The 19,481-nt window shown below is 41.9% G+C and overlaps 2 protein-coding genes across 3 annotated transcripts; one reads left to right on the top strand and one right to left on the bottom strand.

Annotated features, from left to right (window-relative positions):
- Positions 1–1,695: 1,695 nt before the first annotated feature.
- wipf3 (WAS/WASL interacting protein family member 3) lies at positions 1,696–13,051 on the top strand. Of its 2 annotated transcripts, none has more exons than XM_050034792.1 (8): positions 1,696–1,949; positions 4,669–4,772; positions 6,264–6,402; positions 7,740–7,901; positions 8,005–8,724; positions 10,290–10,427; positions 11,746–11,850; positions 11,939–13,051. In XM_050034792.1, the coding sequence occupies exons 2-8, from the start codon at positions 4,686–4,688 to the stop codon at positions 11,977–11,979; spliced, it is 1,392 nt and encodes a 463-aa protein (XP_049890749.1). In that variant the 5' UTR covers positions 1,696–1,949; positions 4,669–4,685; the 3' UTR covers positions 11,980–13,051. The 2 variants fall into 2 exon arrangements, with proteins under 2 accessions (XP_049890749.1, XP_049890750.1); XM_050034793.1 differs by having other exon boundaries at positions 11,749–11,850.
- A 204-nt stretch (positions 13,052–13,255) lies between these two features.
- On the bottom strand, positions 13,256–19,433 carry LOC126383998 (peptidyl-prolyl cis-trans isomerase FKBP14-like). The gene is made up of 4 exons (XM_050034794.1): positions 19,128–19,433; positions 16,865–17,016; positions 16,218–16,345; positions 13,256–14,980 (listed from the first exon to the last, which is right to left on the bottom strand). Exons 1-4 carry the CDS (start codon positions 19,319–19,321, stop codon positions 14,822–14,824), a joined length of 633 nt encoding a protein of 210 aa, XP_049890751.1. The 5' UTR covers positions 19,322–19,433; the 3' UTR covers positions 13,256–14,821.
- Between the last annotated feature and the right edge of the window lie 48 nt (positions 19,434–19,481).

Below are 19,481 nucleotides of genomic sequence, written 5' to 3' on the forward strand. Positions count from 1 at the left end.
TCCCCCGCCCCTTCACCACCAAAATAAAAATATAAATAAAATAAAAAATTCTCTTATGATTATTGTATTGATTACAAACAAGAACAATTATAACTAATTAGAAATCAAAACAAATAACTTAGCTGAAATATAAATAAATATACAACATTATTATAAGATATAATAAGGGAGAGTATTGCCCCTCCCATCTGGGTGGTGCCCTAGGCAGTTGCCCGGCTCAGAGGCCCAAAGTTTCAGGGAACCCCATGCCCATCACTTGCAAAATGTCAAATGTAAATTAACACGTAGCGACCAGAAAGAGACTTGGAACAACCACAAAGAGACATTTAAAAAAACAAAACATACAGAGATGCCAAGAAACTACAAAGAGGCACAAAATAATTACAAAAATGGGCAAAACAACCACAAAGAGATGCAAAATGGCTGGAGTCCCAGAACAACCACAAGAAAGCACAAAATGGCTACAAAGAGACATAAACAATGATGCAAAATGGCTACAATGAGACACAAAACAATGACAAGGTGACACAAATGGCTACAAAGAGACAGAACAATCACAAAGAGACACAAATGGCTACAAAGAGACACAAAACAACCACAAAGAGACAGATTGCTACAAACAGACACAAAACAATCACAGGGAGATGCAAAATGGCTACAAAGAGAGACAAAATAACCACAAGGAGACACAAATGGCTACAAAGAGAAACAAAACAATCACAAGGAGATGCAAAATGGCTACAAAGAGACACAAATTGCTACAAATAGACACAAAACAATCACAAGGAGATGCAAAATGGCTACATGAGACACAAAACAATCACAAGGAGATGCAAAATGACACAAGGAAAAACGAAATACAAGGAACGACTACAAAGGAACACAAAACAACCAAAAAAATCTGTCACAAAATGATTCCAGAGACACAAAAATATAAAAAAAAAACTATAAAAAGATGCAAAGCAATCACAAGGAGACATAACCCCCCCCCACAAAGAGTCACAAAAGGGCTACAAAGTGACCCAGAACAACCACAAGAAAGCACAAAATGGCTACAGAGACACAAAACAACCACAAGAAGACAAATGGCACAAGGAAACACAAAACTGCAAAAAAATGAAAAAAATGAAAAGAATAACCATAATAACAAGGAGAAGCAAAACCCCCACAAAGTGTGTCTTGTGTGTAGGACAGGTGGTGGGGCCCTTTACACAGCTGTGCCCAGGGGCTCACTGTCTCATAATCCGCCCATGCCGCTACTCAGTAAGTGAAACAATTAATTTGATATGGACACATTTGAAAAAAAAAAAAGACTTGTAATGTCATATTTTAAACACGAGGGGGCGAAAATGTGCCACCATACAGCTGGAAACAGAAATGAATGGCACTAAAATATACTGAGGTGAAAAACAAACGACACCCAGTCAGATCATGTTTTAGAAAAGTCAGTGGCGCAGACTTCTTCACCCCTTAGTTTGAACAGGTTCTCATGCCTACATAATGTTTATTTTATTCCATACATGCGCAATTCAAGGTGAGGGAAAGTTTCTTGGCAACTTCAGCAAGAACTGAGGCGACGACACGGAGCCAAGTGCCCCCTCCCCCCCCCTCTCTCCCCATTGGTCCCGTGCTGAGTGTGGGGCGGTAAGGTGTGGCCTTGCACCGTGTCGCCTCCTGCAGTGCGCTCACACGGGAATAAACATCCAGAAAGGAACCATTGTGCACGACCACCGTCAGCCAGCGTCTGCAGTTTAGAGTCAAATGAAAAGTTTCTTGAACTTCTTGAAGCTCCAAAAGTTTTAGTCACTGGCAGCGCAAACACTGAATAACTGGTGTCCTCATTGGACTATAAATAACGCTACAGGGAGCGCACCATGAGGCCAGTGTGCTGTGGTCCGTCTCACTGAAGCTTGCTCTGCAAACAGGTGAATTTTGGATATTTCGTGAAGGTAAGACAACACTGCCATCTGTTATTAATGCACACTTGTATGTGACAGGTGGTTTTTCTTATTCATATCAAAATGTGCAAAACAAGAAGTGTTTACAGAAGATGAGCTGAGTGTTTGTTACTGTCTCTTCAATGGCATGGCGCATCAGCTGTACCTGACTCCTCAAGGCTTTGCTGTTTTGGTGGATAGGTTTTCAAGGTGCATTTTATTCAGGCACTCTATATTAAAGGACAAAAAGCTATCACTTGTAAATTCGTTTCACAAAAGTTACAGATTCATTCATTCTCAGTTAAAGTTAAATATATGGTGAAAGATGATGATAAGGATGATTGTTTTAACACTTGTGTTTTGCAGACATTGGCTTTACTTCCTCATTGTTTGAGGTCCCACAGATCCACTGCTGTATGTGTTTAAAAAAAAAATCAATAACAACCTTTTTTCCCTTTAAAGGGACAGTTCACCCCCAACTTAAAGAAAGCATGTTTCCTCTTACCTGTAGTGCTACTTATCAGTCTAGATTGTTTTGGTTTCAGTTGCCAAATATTAGAGTTATTGATCATAGAGATGTCTGCCCTCTCTCGAATATAATGGAACACTCGGCTTGTGGAGGTCTTTGCTGAAATCATGACCCTGTTACTCAAGATAATCGACAGACCTTGCTGTGAGCAGTTTCATTTAGGAACTGTTTTCTTTACCAAGTAGGGCTGCAACAATTAGTCGACTAATCGATGACTAATCGACTATGAAAATAAGTGGTGACTATTTTAGTAGTCGACTAATCGGTTTGAGTCATTTTTCATAGAAAAGTAATATAAAAGTACCCCAAAATACTCTTATTGGAGCCTCTTACGTTCATATATTGGCATAATTTTGGGGTTTGGGAGAGACAGACCGACATTTTTTAACATTTTAACACATTTTTCGATAAAATTATTAGTCAACTAATCGAAGAAATAATTGACAGATTAGTCGACAATGAAAATAATCGTTAGTTGCAGCCCTATTACCACGCTACACCCGAAAATTGGATCATCCGACAGAAGGATGGAGAGTCTCCTGCTGGCACAAGCTTGAGCGTTTCGTCCACGAGTAGATGCACTCTTCCTTCTGATGATGTGGTTGGTGGGTGTAGTTTGGTAGAAAGAAAAAAAGTTCCTACATCAAACTGATAAATTGTACTTTTTGGCTCTTTGAGCACCTCAAACTGAGAGGCGTCCAGTCCCACTTTGTAAGAGAGAAGGCAGACATTTATGGCTAATAGCTCATCAAAACAATCTAGGTTGATAAATAGCACCGCAGGTAAGAGGAAATATATGTAGTTTGAATTTTGGCGTGAACTGTCCCTTTAAAATATTTCTTTTTGCACATTTATTGAAAGTGGAAAAAATACAGAAATTAATGTCAGCACACAACAATGATTTACAGCTGGAGTCTGTCTCTAAAATGCTAAACAGAACATTAAAGTGACACCTGCTTCATTGATTCATACAATAGAGATTCAGCACTATGTTGTATCCTCAAGTCAGTTAGGACAGCCTCAGCTTGGGCTCCAGGTCTCTGTCTTTTCACATGTCTTTCACATTCAAAAAATGTAGAAATCACTTGTTAAATCTGCAGCAGCTGCCACTTCCAGCTGCTTGTGTGTGTTTGTGTCATTAGGTCTTCTTTGCTTCAGGAAGAACAAGACGTACGACAGGTCAAAGGAAAACAGCTGGTGTGAGAGGTGCATTTCCTCTCAGTGTCCCACCTGTTCTTTTAGAGCTCAGCTAACCAGTGTCCAGCTTTGCCCCCTTTAAAGTCCTACACTAGTGTCACAGAGGCTGCTTGACACAGATATGGAGATAGAAATAGCAACGGAGGACAGGCTGCCAGTTGCATAGACGGGAATTGTACACACACACACACACACACACACACACATATATAGACAAGAGGGACAGATACAGATTCAACAAACACAGTTTCTGTTCTGTTTTATTAAATTTCTCAGGAGGAGCATGTGCAGATTCCACAGAGAATCTAATGTGCACAAAAGTTGGGCTGTTTTGAGTTTTTCTCAGCCATGCAAGACAACTCCTGAAGAATTTATGATGTCAAGAAAGTTATGTGGAGGTCTCAGTGACTGTTGCTGTGGATCATTTACTAGCTGAGTTGCCATTAATGTGGAGATTGACAGACGGTGATATGATCTCGGGCATGAGCTGTTCCTGGAAAGTTGCTCTCGGCCACTATCACTTATCAAAGTGATACGCGAACCAGTTGCTCTTGATGATAGAACCACAAGACATCCTGTACAAAAAGAACAATGAGTGAGCATGCTGTAACATTTTCCTGAGAAGTTTCCTGACTGTATTTTCCATTCACTTACTGCAGTGAGGGCCAATGGTCACTGAGCGGCTGAGGGGCAGGGGTCTATTACTTTTCACACAACACTGTCCATTGTTCCTCTCCTAAAGTCCCTGCCACAGGGCAGTGTGGGAAGAAGAGGAGGACAGGGGCGGGGGGGTGTGTGTGTGTGTCAGATTTCTCTAGAGAGGATGGAGCGCTCTCTGTTTCCTGTTTTGCGCTGTATACTGGTGAAAGCTCTTCCTGTTCAGTAAAGAGGGTAGGAGGTCATCCAAAGTGCCCCTGTACACAGTAGCAGCTTCTGACTGTGGACAGTGGCTGCAGTGCATGAACAGGATGGCGACTGTGTTTGTTTCTGCATTGCCTTCCGCAGGTATCTGAGGCCTCAGCATGCCAGCGCCCCCTCCTCCCCCTCCGCCTCCCCTGGCTCCCCCTCCACCACCGCCGCCACCGCCGCCAAGCTCTGCCCTGCCACAGGTAAGACTGTCTTTCTCTAACTCTCTCTCATGCAATTGTAAACACTCACTTGTGTCCTTCTCACTGACCATCAACCATCACCTGTAGGTTATTTGCATTATTGATTAAGGTAATACACACACACGCAGAGTAAGGCAGACAGCAGACTCTCAGTAGCAGCAGAGTATTATGTTTCCACATCAGGCGCTCAGTGTCCTCATGTTAAATGAGTCGCCGCTGCCAGCAAACAAGGCCACGCTGCAGAGACACAGTTTAGCAGCTTCAGAACACATCAATAAACTGAAGTCACAGTGTTTCTCATCTCTCTATGAACCCATTAAAACAATTAAACATGATCTTCTCCCTTCTTGTTCCTTTTCTGCTTCCCTCACATTTAACGTCTACCTCTTCTCCCTCTCTTAACCCTTTGCTGAATGCTTTCACTGCACCCTCTTGCTGTTTTTGTCAGCAGAGGTGATTCTGAGTGGATGGGGATAGTGCCATATTATTTTCTCACCCACCTCTTTCTGTGAAAGATGACATCAAATAAAACCTAAAAGTCTTGAAAACACCATTAGTAGGGCTGCAACTGATGATTCTAGCCTGGCCTGGAAGCCAGAAACAGAGCTCTGCAGCCGTTCCGTTGGTTTCCTAGTGAGCCAAAAACCATCTCTGGAGCAGTAGCTAACCCTAACAGTGATCTCACAAAACACCCTTTTAGCCATAGCTCAAGAAATCATACGTTAATTATGACAAAATTTTACAGAGATACCTACAGTAATAGAGTAAAATCATGAAGTGATGACATTTCATATCCAAAAAGTTAAGCTACACTGTGACATCACAATGTTCTGCAAAAACACTTTTTCTGGCCGTTAATCAACGCCATAACTCAGGAACAGAAGTGGAGACATTTGGACACTAATCTTGGGTGTTCACCTTGAAACTGTGTTGATTGTACGGGTCGTCTGTGCTGCCGGGTTGAAGATGTGTGTGAAGCATCCATGTTTTGGAATTTGTAACAGTGTCAAATGTTGTGGCTACAACTTTGTGTTCTGTCCAGGTCCTCTTGTAGTTCAAGCTCATTGGTTTTGAAGATTTTGAGCTTCAAGTGATTGTTGTTGCACCATGATGAAGCTCTCTTATCAGTCCTCTGTACTCCTCTGTAGAAATAGTCTTTAAGTGGAGACAGCATGTTTCTCACTGGAATCATGTCAGTATAGTAATAACTTCAATTTCACAAATATGCACTTAATACCTTTAATTAAATTCCTTCAAAGTCTTCAAGATATATTTGAGTCTGGACAGACATGAATGTAAACTGCAACTTGACTTGTTGGTGGAGGCCTGCAACCATGATTTGATAATTCTAGTTTGCTCTATAAAAGCCGTTATTAATTGATGATCAAAATAGTCTGTATTATTAGTATCCTGACCCTTAAGACAGAACACATTTACAGCAAAACACTGGTCACTGTTGCATAAAAGCTCTGTTTTGTCTCTGTGTGACAGTGTCCGTCGGAGCCTCCTAAGCTCCAGTCTGGTGGAGGAGGAGGAGGTGGAAGGAATGCCCTGCTGGCCGACATCCAGAAGGGAGCCAGACTGAAGAAAGTCACACAGGTCAACGACCGCAGTGCCCCCATCGTTGATAGTAAGAGCAACATCCTTACCATACTACCAGTGGACACACTCTGTCTATGTTAAGACACTAAATGGTGCTCGCATGCATCTGTTGACTAAATCAAGTAATTCTCCCAGTGGAGCTTAGAGGAAGGGAGTTTAAATTAGTTGTGTGTTGAGATGCCACTGTGTGTGTGATGTATTAATTAAAAACAGAGTGGGAACAACAAGAGGGGAGAGGGTAGTGTGTGTAGTTCATTGGGAGTGTGTTAGTTCTCTTTGAGCTATATTTGAGAATAGACACACACATATACACACACACACACATCAAGTGCAAACTTCAGGAAGGAATGCCCTACAGCAGATAAGGATGCAGACACAGTAGGAAACTACTGTGTACAATAGAGAAGACATACATTGTATCCACAGTAGTCTATACCACCTGTTTTATAGAAGAGACTGGAAGGTTCTTTGGTATACCACATGTTTAATTTGTTGATTTTTTTTTTTGTCTTTACATATACATATATTTTGTCTTTACATCTATAAAATAGAGGGCGTTAGCATTCTTTTTTAATATAAATTCTAGGGATGCAGGATAACATTGGCATGTCATTGGTACTGGCCGATAATGGCTTTAAAATGAAATATCGTAGCAGAGTTTGCATGTTCTCCCCGAGTCAGCGTGGGTTTTCTCCAGGTACTCCGGCAATGCAGGTGAATTGGTGACTCTAAATTGTCCGTAGGTGTGAATGTGAGTGTGAATGGTTGTCTGTCTCTGTGTGTCAGCCCTGTGATAGTCTGGTGACCTGTCCAGGGTGTACCCCGCCTCTCGCCTAATGTCAACTGGGATAGACTCCAGCCCCCCCAGTGACCCCAAACAGGATAAGCGGTTATGATAAATGAATGAATGAATTAGTGAATGTCAATATAACCACCAGCGTTTATGTGTTCCATCACAGTGTAGTCATATAATTTAGTTCACAGCTCAAATAACGTGTTATAGTGTGCAGTTCCCCCCACCAGTAAATAGTATCTTACCGTAGCGTCGTCAGTTACATGTGTGGCGCCAGGCCAGCTGAAACAGACCGGTCTGTTGTGTGAAAAGGTGTGTAGTTGGCCCTCGGGGAGATCAGTTGATTTGGGTGGTGCAAAATTTACTCATGTCCGTGCTTGAACTGTTGCATCTTCATGTTGTCCATTTATGATTAAGAGTAAAATTCCCAGGATTATAAAACCCACTGAGCACATATAAGACCACATAAAGCAATAAACTTACGTGTGATTAACTAATTTGTTAAAGAACAGGTAATGAATATATTATGAACACTAATGTAATTGTTATTAATTATTTGTGTTGTTCCCCAGAGCCCAAGGCGGGCACTGGAGATGTATCCAGCAGTGTTGGTGCTTCTCAGGGCTCATCAGGAGGGATGGCACCTGCGGGGCCCTCTTTGGGTGGGCTCTTTGCTGGAGGGTTCCCCACTCTCAAGCCTATAGGACAAAGAGATGTAGCAGGCAAGACTCCAGGTTGGTGCAAAATGTCTTGCACTTACTAAATCTATTTATTATTACATATGTATGTACCATTTAAATGACGCCTTCCCTCACCTCTTGTGTGTGTGTGTTTCAGTGTCACGGTCAAGCTCCTCAGCCTCCCTGAAGCCTCAGTGGAACGCCCCCACCCCAGCAGACACGAGCAGCGTCTCCGAACCTCACAGGACGTTGGAGCTCCGAAGCTCCGTCCATCGTCAACTCGCTCCCTCATCCTCTGCTCCTCCCTCCCCATCGCACAGCAGCAGACACTTACCTCCTTTCCCTACCTCCTCTCCCCCTCCCCCTCCACCTCCACCGGCTCCCCCCTCTGCCCTCCCCCCGCCTCCCCCACCCCAAGCCTTCCAGGACCGGCCGGCTAATAAGCCACCGCCTCTCCCCTCCTGCCCTCCTCCTCCCCCTCCATCTCAGGTCACAAAGCCCACCTGGCTCCCCATCCAGCACTCCTACCACACCACCATCTCCCAGCCTTCTACTCCTCCTCCTCCACCTCCTCCTCCACCTTTCCAACCTCCCTCTGCTGTTCCAGGGGACCGCTCCTCAGGGTGCTTCTATCCTCCACCCCCAGTCCATTCTGAGCCTTCCAGGTTCCCCATCCTGCGAGACAGCCCACTGGGACCTCCTCCTCCACCTCCTCCCCCACCCCTCCCGGCTTCTTTCACCCCCAGTTGCCCATCCACCCTACCTCCTCCACCACCCAAGGTGGCTGCAGTGCCCTCGCCGACCATGCGCTCTTTGCCTCCCTCGTACCCCTGCAATGCTCCCACCAGACGGCCACCTGCTGTACCCAGAAGTGCAGGTAGGTGGACAGCAAGATGGGGATCTGTCTCTTTTGGCACATGGGAGAAGTTTACCTTGAAGTCATCTGTTTATTTTAACCCAAACCATCATTTCCCCCCTAATTCTTAACTAAGAAATCCCTTTCTGGCAAAAAGCCTTCTAGGCAAGCTTCTCCAAACATCTCTTTTTTTCTTACCAGTGACTTCTCTGTTGATGGTAAATGGAGAGCTGTTATAAGGTAGATTAAATAAACCCTATTGTCATAATTTATTACAAGGCAGTGGTTTTAGGAGATGATTTTCACCCATTTTCAGACACAATGTACAGCCATAAGCATCACTGGTAAGATGGAGCCAACCAAGAAACTAATGACGATTATGAAAAAAGGGACAAAGACTCTATTGGATGAAGAGCATGAGGGGAATCGATCAGTCAAGGCAATTGATTTCTTTTTTCAACTAATTTACAAGTTAGAGGAAGGCATCCTAAAGACACAGACACCCCAACCCTTCTTAAGAGAACTAGCAGTGACGAGAGCCCCCTGCCGCGTCGCCTCTCGTCGCTGTGTCTCGGCCAGAAAGTTGCACATGAACACCCCAAACTGACGGCCAACAAACACATATGTTCTGTGCCTGTGTAAGAGGACATATCCCTCCATACCAGCAGATGGCAGTTGTCTGTAATCGTCATTCAAAAAGGGAAACCGGAAGAATGTCTTCATGCTAGTTAGCCAGTTTTGCATGATCCAGTGTTGAAAGAACAAAGCATATTTCTCATGTGCCAGTGAACAATAACGCAAACCAATATAAGATGTTTCTGCTAAAGAACTCAGTGGCTGAAGAAAAACAATCTTACCTCGTATAACAAGTGTGTTTCGACGTCACTCCCTTTTCACTTTAGCTCTTTGTTTACGTTCCTCACTTTTGTTTCTCTTCTCGTGCGCTGAGCTCAACTGCCAATCAGAGTGAATGAATCCGTAGAACAAAGGCCAACTAGCACTTGTGGGACACATTGCACCAATGAGGGCTGCAGATGCTCATCAATGGCCCAGCTTTGACTGACAACCAACTATTGGCTTGGTGTGTCAGGGCCTTTAAACAGTAATTAACAACCTGAGGTTTTTGGGAAACTTACAAGCAGGGGAGTATTATGAGATAATGGACCCCTGGGCACAGACATGCAGTAGCCCCAACACCTCTCCTACATAGGAATACACAACTGTTCATATAGAATGTAACTATATGACTCAGCAACATATTTATGGGGGAAAAACACCAGTAAAAATATTTGTAGTAACTGTTAGTTGTGCGTTTGAAACTTGTCTGAAACTTCCAAACAAGTAGGGGTTGTAACCTGTGACAGCTGTTGCAGCTGGTAATTAAAGCCAACAGGGTGGTTGTTATGTGACTTTTTAGTTTCTTTCTTTCAGTGTTTTTTTTCTCAGAGAAAAAAATAGGAATACAATCTCACTGTGTCAGTTATCATAGAAGAACTAGTTGAATTTGGATGTTTTTAATGTAGTAGATTTTATTGCTAATGTCTGACACCCCTCTGACTCCTCCTCTCTGTCACCCATTGCAACAGGAGTGGGTCGCCTAGCTCCTCCTCCAGCTCCCCCGGCACGTTCCCCCTCTACTGAGCTGTCCAGCCGCATTCCTCCTCCTCCACCACCACCTCCCCTGCCGCCATCAAGTCTCAGGAATGGACACCTGCACAGCCTGGGTGAGTGTGTCGTACAATTACATCTCTGACATTTTAGAATACATTTGAGGCCTTTAGTGGATTTTATTATCCAGAGTGACTTCAAATGAGAGCAGTGCTGCATTTCATTTTATTAATATTTATATATTAATATTTATTTAATTTATATATCCCTTTTTTTCAAGTTTAAATATTTTCACTCTATTTTTTTATTTTCTCACAGCAGTTTTTATTATTTGTGGAATATATTTTTATGTGTTATTGAATTTTATGGCCATTCTATCTTGTTCTTGATTGATTATGATAGTACCACAGTAATTAACTATGATTATTTGGTTATCAAAGTGAAAGTACTATAGAGGGAAGGAGACCAGAGATGGGCTGTTTTTATGGCCCTGACACAACAAGCTGGCTGTCGGTTAAATATTGGACTATTGGTAAACATCTGTCGCCCTCATTTTTGCAGTTTGTCCTGCACTATTGGCACTAGGCTTCCCTTGTCACCTGTTATTTTTGGCCAATTCAGCACATTTAATTGGTGTGGGAATCAGCAGAGCCCATTTGTTAGAGAAATCACTCTGATTGGAAGTTGAGCTCTGTGCATAAGGACAGAAACAGAAGTGAGGAAAGTAAACAAATGGCAAATGTTGAGAGGTTATCAGATCAAAACAAGCTTGTTATTTATGGTAAAACCATTTTTCTAGCCATTTAGCTCTTGAGCAGAAACGGTTCATAATTGTGTGAGTTGTTGTTGACTAGAGCACAATAATTATCATTTGTTCTTACCACATCGGGATGCATCTTGAATCCATCCTGTCGGTCTTATGGTTTCCCTTTTTGAATGACGAATACAGACTACTGCCACCAGCTGATATGGAGAATGATTTCCTCTCAGGCAGGTGCTTAAAATACACGCGAGTTACAGTAGCTGTGGCTATAGTCTTTGCGGTGTGTTCAAGTGCAACTTTTCACCAAGACACAGGCGAAGTGAGGCAACGCAACAGTCAGCCTTCGTCGCCACTAGTTCTTTACGGCCAGACACACCAAACCGACATCAAAGAAAGGCTCCAAGGGCTAACTGTGCAGGACACAGCGTAAAAACTGGGGCAACAGATGCTAACCGACTGCCCAACATTGACTGAGGCCCGACTGTTGCCTTCGTTTGTCAGGGCCCTTTGGTGTTGGCTTGGTGTGTCTTGGCCTTCAGAGGTGAGAAGATGACATTAGTTTATTTTTGAAGAGGCAGATTTGGGGAAGTAAAACTTGAACCACCTTGTATTTGAAAATAGGGACAAAATGGCAGCCTTTAATTGCATCTTTACTATACGTCTGCTTTTAGCAGATGACTTTGAATCCAAGTTCCAGTTCCACCCCGTAGAGGACTTCCCCCCTCCGGAAGAATTCAAGCCTTTCCCTCGGATCTACCCCAGCAAAGAAAACAGAGGTAACGCCACAGTGGACTTATTCCTCAACAATGCCCATCACTTCAGTATCATCTGCTGAGCTTTTCCTCCTCTTTCTTCCTCTTACAGTGAACCCCAAACCACCTGGGATTAGGACACACCTCAGATGAGTCAAGGCCTCACCCTGTTCTTCACCGCCCCCCCCAACACACACATATCAGACAGTTAGACTCAATCCTCCTCCTCCTCCTCATGACAATAACATAACTGCCATGGACGTGTTTGGATGCAGGCTCTGTGTGTGTGTGTGTGTTGTTTGTGTTGAGTGTATTTGTGCGTGTGCGTGTATATGTGAGTGTCAAACAGGGTCCCGCCTTATACTGACTATGTGACCTCCGACCTTTTCCAGTGTGGAATGTTTTGAATGTTTGTGAGGAGGAGGGCTCTCCCTACTCATACTCATAAGTTACATACAGACTACACACACAAACACACACACTCTCCAGGGACAGTGTCTACCCGCAGCTATATTTATCATGACTCGTGACACAGTTTGTGAGCATTTCAGGATCTACATACAGGACAGAATATCTTAATTTGATGTCATGATCTGTTCCTTGATACAGTAGCACTTTTAAAGTCTGCATTTAACCCAGAAATGTTATTAAACACACAGATAAGACAGTAAAGCTTTTTTTTAAGTTTATGCAAGACTAAGGTCCTAAGAAGTTCAGTAGTTAACTTTTGTCATAATTTTTTGTCATATTTGCTGAAACTGGCACTATATCCTGATGGTAGTATATGAGAGAGATTATCTATAAGAAAAAAAAGGGTTCCTCTGACTCCTCCTAGTGTTCCTAATGACCTCAGTTTTGGTTTTGTATCTGTCTCATGTACTACTGTCAGGGTATAGTGACAGTTTCAGCAAAGATGCAGAGATGGGACAGTTTTTTTTTCCTACTGTAGCTTTACGTGCTTGTAATGTTCTCCCTTAATGGTTTGTTCAAGCAGGACAATCCTCTCAAGATCTGTTTTTCTTTCTTATGGGAATTCAGCGACCTATATGGCCACTGTTAGCAGGAGACGATGTAAACCTCATACAACTCAATGTGAAAACAAACTTTACTGCAGAATGTGCTAACCTTGGGAGTTCATAAATCCTTGTACAGTACATATAGTGGTGCTCTCCAGTGTTTATGTAATTATTTTTGTATGTTTAAAATGCATCCATATAAGTGTAAAAGAGAACATACTAACATTTTACAAATTATGGGAATGTGTCTAAGTTACACTGTTATGAATAGATAATGAATGAATGAGGTGTAGTGTTTCCTCTCTCACTGTATTAACCAATACTAACACCTGTGAAGACAGTGCCACCTGCTGGTTCAATGTGTAAAGTATTACAAGGTGTGACCACCAAATAAACCACAGTATTTTGTTCTAAAAAGTTGACTTTATTCCTCACACTGGTTGTAAAATAGAACATTAAAAATCAGCCTTAACCAGAACAGTCATTTGAATACAGAGTTTAGTCTTGATATGTTTACATTAAAAGCACACCGACGCTGTGGAAACTTGACAGTCTAGATTCTAGTCTGCACCGTGGGAACATTTTCTGGTTGAAGACTTGTGTGTGTAACAACTCAAAACAGCTTCCAGCAATTTGCTAAAAGTAGGGTACATGTTAATGTGTGCTTTAGAAATCAGAATGACATTGTATGTTGCAGAACAGGGCTGAACAATACATCTTTTCAGCTCTGACATTGCAGTGTGTGTGCTTTTCTCACAGTAGTCTTCACATGTCAAACACATGTCTACAATAACATCAATGCTGGCTGCGTTCCATTTAGGTGTGCCAGTGCCAGGTCCTGAGTATTGTGTATACTGGCTTACTGGAAGCACTAAGAGAAAATGAAACGAAGCGGGTATGTTCTTGGTTACACCTGCTTTTCCTGCTGTGTCAAGTCAACATGTCTGCCACGAAACACTGATGATCACTGATGTCCTGTAAAAATACCCATTTAACTGCTTTATAGAAAATGAAAAATAAGTTCACATTTTTGTGACATAACAAACATCTAGTGTGTAGGATTTGGGGGATATATTAGCAGGAATGGAATATAATAAGTATGTTTTCATTGCTGTATAATCACCTGAAAAGAATGAGCCGTTTATACCTATATAGGGAGCGGGTCCTTGTCCACGGAGATCGCCCTGTTTCACCGCCATGTTTCTACAGTTGCCCAGAACGGACAAACCAAACACTGGCTCTAGATAGGGCTATTCATGGTTATGCAATTTTGGGTTGGCGTTCGTAGTTAGCAGCCCCTACGCAACAAGCAGCATCGGAAAAACACTGCTTTCTTTAGTGTTTTTACTGGTTTAAATCACCGATTCTGTTTGTTTTGGAGAGGAAGAGACCTCTTATCTGGCTGGTCATGGTAAAGTGGCAAGTGGGCCATCTGTCACATGCTTAACTTGGTAGAAAAAACACTGATGTGTAACAGGAAACTGTTTTATTCCATTTGTTTCTGAGAGGACGAGACCTCTGAGGGTAACTCCACTCCTAAAAACCTCCTGGATGACAAACGGTGAAGAATTTCTAACAAGGCAAAGGTTCACTTCTACTCCTTCAGGTGCAATCTACAATCCTCACCACTATATTCCACTAAATCCCCCTACATCGCACACACTGGACATCTAAATGCACACAGTTCGCTCCGTGTCTATTACCTCTGATATGTTGTGACACATTTGGTGATAACTGCATAACAATTGAATTCTAAAAAAATATATGCAGCTAGTATGCAAGACAGAGTGGAATGGGCTCAAAGATCACTGCACAGCTTCACACACAGGAGGAGTTAGCATGTCACACACCAGACAAACACAATGCTTCTATAAAAGTGAAATACTTGTATGCCGAAAATAAAACTCTGCACCAAAGTATTTCCAATACAAATCAATGAACACTGGATGAGCGAGTGGTTTGTGGGAATGGGAGAGAATTTAAAGTTCATCGTGTTTGTAAGTAAACTCTCGTGAAGATATGAAGCCATCTTTGTTCTTATCCTCTTTGGTAAAGATGTCCTCCACCATGTTCTCATGTAGAGTGTCGTTGGGTGGGTAGCCATGACGCTCAAACTCTTTCCTCAGATACTCCTTCACCTGGTAGATTAAATAAGAGCAGGATGATTAATGAGAGGAAAAAACTAAAGCTCTTGTGTACTGTGTGGAGACATATAAACACATCTGACTCCAGTGATATCGTTACAATACAGAATTAATAAAATCTAAAATCAGATACTGCTGTCGTTGCATTTGGTAAACTAGATAAAAAAGATATGCCATTATCAAATTGGCAGTACGACTCTTTTCAACGACAGTTTGGTCCAAATTCATGTATAAATGATGTTTATATAATATATAAACATACTTAGTATGTACTGTACAATACACCTGCACAGTACTTGTATTTTCTTTTTAATTTTACTTATGCTTCTTTATCTTATTTCTGACCTTTAAGAATAAGATAATTTGGTTTAACCAGAAACAGCACTGAAATCTCCATCACCAAACCCACCAGACTCCATTTAAATAAACCTTAATTTAAGTGTGTATAAAACCAGTATATTTCACATCATACTGGGTTAATTAAGGATTTATTTCAACCAGTCCAGAGTTGGTGATTGTTGGAACAATGGAAAGACAAACTAAGATGTTTTTTGTGAGTTTTATTTTGTTTCTGTTGACTTTGAATGAAGTGTTTTTGCGATCATATGATTACTGTTTTTTTTGTTAATGGAGTCTGGTGGGACTGGTGATAGGGAGTTCAGGGCTGTTTCTGGTTATTTTAAGGGCCCTTACTCTTCAACAAAAATGTCTATATCTGTAAGGATCCTTTCCAAGATGTTTTCAGACACTTCACACCTTTGCTGCACGTATGCGGACAGTGCAAACATGCCCCAATGGTTACACTGCCGCCTGCTCCTCCATTGTCATCTACAGTGGTCCTGATCAATACTGGACCAGTTTCAAAAATTACTGTTCCCATATGTCACTCAGACACAAAAAAATGGGAAAATAAAAACAGCAAATTTAATTTGTTTAACCTTTCTTTCTAGTTGGTGAAGGACCACACGCACTGTGACTGACTTATTTATAGTAGTGGTAAATCTGAGGGGTCTTGAGGTGATCAACCAGTTAGAAAAGAGAAAGGAAATAAGAGACCTTTACCTCTGTTAGACTCTAAAAACTGTTGACATAACACAATCTAAGAAGTGAACCATTGCCACTGGTTTGCTCTACAAGGTCATACATCAAAAAGGTTGTTGATTGGTGTATCAGAGAGGGTGGTAGCTAATTCATCTACTTCAAGTCAAGTGTTTGAGATCCCTGTGCGTACCTCCTGCCTGGAGAGCCTCCAGTCATCGTTGAGATCCATCTCCTGGAAGGATTCATGTGACCTCGGTCCATTTCTGATCTCAAGCACCTCGATGACGAAGGTCAGTGTGCTTTCAGGTGGGATCTTACCTGATCAGGCAACAGCACAGGGCAAGAGGTCAGCTAAAACTGAGACTGGCTATCATTACATGAGGTTTCTGTAAGCATGCTTGGTTAGTGCTGCGATATGTTACCCTTTGTGCGTGAATGCAATAAGACATTGTCAGTTAAATTGTGAGTAAACAAGTTCGAAAACATGCTGAAAGTGTTAATGAGAGGCAAACTCAGGTTGTATTATTAGTCAGATCGAGTAGTTCAGGTTGTTGTTTTCATGGCAAAGGTTAGTGATGCACAGAAGAGATTGATATTATTAGTTAGGGTGGTGTGTGCTTACCAGGACAAAGCATAGTATTGTTCACATGCTCCAGAAAAAGTGGACTAAAACTGCTGAATGAAACCTTCATTCAGTACGGGAGTCCTAGAGAGCCATTCGAAACAAGACAGACAAGTATAATATACACACATGCATACAGGACAATACACATTCTCTTTATAAATACATAGCATCATGCAGTGAAACTTGCATGCATACAGACAAAGCCACATTACCGCTTCCTTCCTTCCCATAGGCCAGAGCTGGAGGTACGACAAGTCTCCTCTTCTCTCCAGAGCACATGTCCTGCAGGCCTTTATCCCAGCCTTTGATTACTTCTTTGATGCCCAGCGTGAACCACATTGGCTGCCTGTCACCTTCGGCTCGACTGGTGGACAGACACAGACACAGAGTGGAATGTTGAAGGGCTGAAAAAGGACAGACTGTGAGGAGGTGTGACCCCTACAGAGGGTACAGGTAGTACTAGTGGAAATTAGAGTTAACACCCCTTTGTTACTGGGTGTTCTCTGGCTATAATTTCAAAACTACGCAATGCAAATAATTTGTAATTATTATTTTAAATTATTTCAGCTTCGCAGCACTAGAAAATGTTTAAAGTTAAATGTTGTTCAGGCTTAAAACATCACCCTGTGATTTTATGGGACTGTTTCCTGACAGAAATGTGTCATTTTTTACTGTATTATTATCATTATTATTATTATTATTATTATTATTATTATTATTATTATTATTATAGGTCAGTGAGTTCTGATATTAATTTCACCCAGAGGAAAAATGAATAAGGTGAGAAATATCAAGAATTATTACTGATAATTTTCTCACGTTGCTGATGTTAAATCTCAAAAATTAAAGGTTTGGCTCACCCAAATAACAGAAACATATTATCTCACTCAAATCACAACAACTCATATTTCCTCCCTTACCACTCCCGTCTTTCCAGCCAATCAGTTCTATATGTCGAAGTTTTGAGACATACAGTATTTTGGACATCTGCTGCTTGTATTTTGTTGATGGTGCTTTAAAGAACCAGTGTGTTGGATTTAGTGGCATCTAGTGGTGACACTGCAGATTGCAACCAACTGGTAAACCCTACTTTTCCAAACCCAAGAACCTATGGCGGCCTTCACTTCAACGTAAAAACACAAAAGGCCTTCTCTTGAGTCATTGTTTGGTTTGTCCATTCTGAGCTACTGTAGCCTGTTTGACGTCTGACCCAACAGTGACGTTGAGGTGTGCTGGAGTCTGTATCTATACATCACTGCAGCAAAGTAAGGATACGACCACTGGAAGTCAGCAAAGACAAGATACTAAGGGTTAAGTTACTCTGTATAGAATTGAAAGGGGAAATATGAAAGCCAACAGTGTCCACTACGGTAATTCCCAATAAACATGACTGTCAACAGCTTTCATTGGCACTTTCAGAAAACGGAGAGAAAATTCTTGATGAATTGAAGTCATAACCGACCTTGTTTAACAGCAAAACTATATCAAAACATCTGTTTACAAACTCAACTCCTGCAGTATGATCTAGTCTCATTTATCCAGTTGTATGCTTGAAAAAAACAGCAGGCCTAATTTATCTTGCTGGAGCACATCAATTGATAGTTTGTCTGTGATACTGTGTGACTTTGGTAAATCCGAACTGACCCTTTAAAACACCAAAGTCACACTATAACACGAACAAACTAACTGATCGAGGCAGTTGTAGACCAGCAGCTCCGGTGTTCAGCAAGGTAAAATTACTGTTTTTGCCAATGAAGCCTGGCTTTGAAGAGAGCAAAGAAAAAGTTTGATTTGCACTCAGTTCCCCTTCGGAGAGGGCTGTCAGTTTGGGAAGTAATGAGCATACAAGATTAGACTGCATGAGTTGTGTGAGAGGTTGTAAACTGATGTTTTGATATAGTTTTGCTGATGTTAAACGTGGCCCCCGAGGACTTCAATTCATCAAGAATTTTCTCAGTTTTTGGATTCTTTGTTCAACATGGAGAAATGCATGAATAACAAAGTTTGCCTCATGAATTCAACGTAACATGGGGTGAGTCATTGACATACAAATGGTCATTTGGGGGGTGAAATATTCCTTTAACAAGGATACAGATAATTCTCTTCACCGCCATTGTTATAGGTTGAATGTCTCCAAACTTTAGGACAAACCAAACCACTAGAGGTCAGAAATAAAATATGTATTCTTGTAATCTGGTTGAACTGAGCCTTTAAAATGTTTTATCACGTGATAAAGGCTGAGGCGTCACCAAGAAGATCAAACTCGCGTGTGCTTGAAATGTAGTGCCACGGAGTAAAAAGGAAATTGGAAGTTTATGCTGTTTATCAAACTTAATGAGTAGATGCAGCAAATGTCCTCCACTAAACGCAGTTAGAGGACTTCTCAGCCTCACAGCAGCTACTTGGCTTCAAACTCACATTAAGAGCAGCAGTATTATGGGACTGTAAGACCGTCGTGTCCATCATGAAACATACCTGTTGTGAAACATGGTCCCATTCTCAAAGTATCCCTCATGGTGCACGAGCAGGATGTCTCCATACTTTGATTTTCGGTGACACAGAAAAGGTCTGTGCATAACTTCTATGTTCACCTCAGCTTCAGGCAGCTTCCCCCCGCTGACAGACACTAGCAGGGAGGAGCAGAGCCAGCTCAGCACGGTCAGCAGCATCCTGCAACACTCAGACCCTCTGAAGAATCAACAGGATACAAGAGATGAACTAAAATGTTTGAAGAACAAGCAGCTGTGCATGCAGCTGGTCCTCTACGTGGCAGTGACGTTTCATCATACATGTTGTTGCAGGAAGTCTTTTTCTGATTGGTTGCTTTCC

The sequence above is a fragment of the Epinephelus moara genome, chromosome 22 (genome assembly GCF_006386435.1).
Source record: "Epinephelus moara isolate mb chromosome 22, YSFRI_EMoa_1.0, whole genome shotgun sequence".
NCBI classification, from domain to species: Eukaryota; Metazoa; Chordata; class Actinopteri; order Perciformes; family Serranidae; genus Epinephelus; species Epinephelus moara.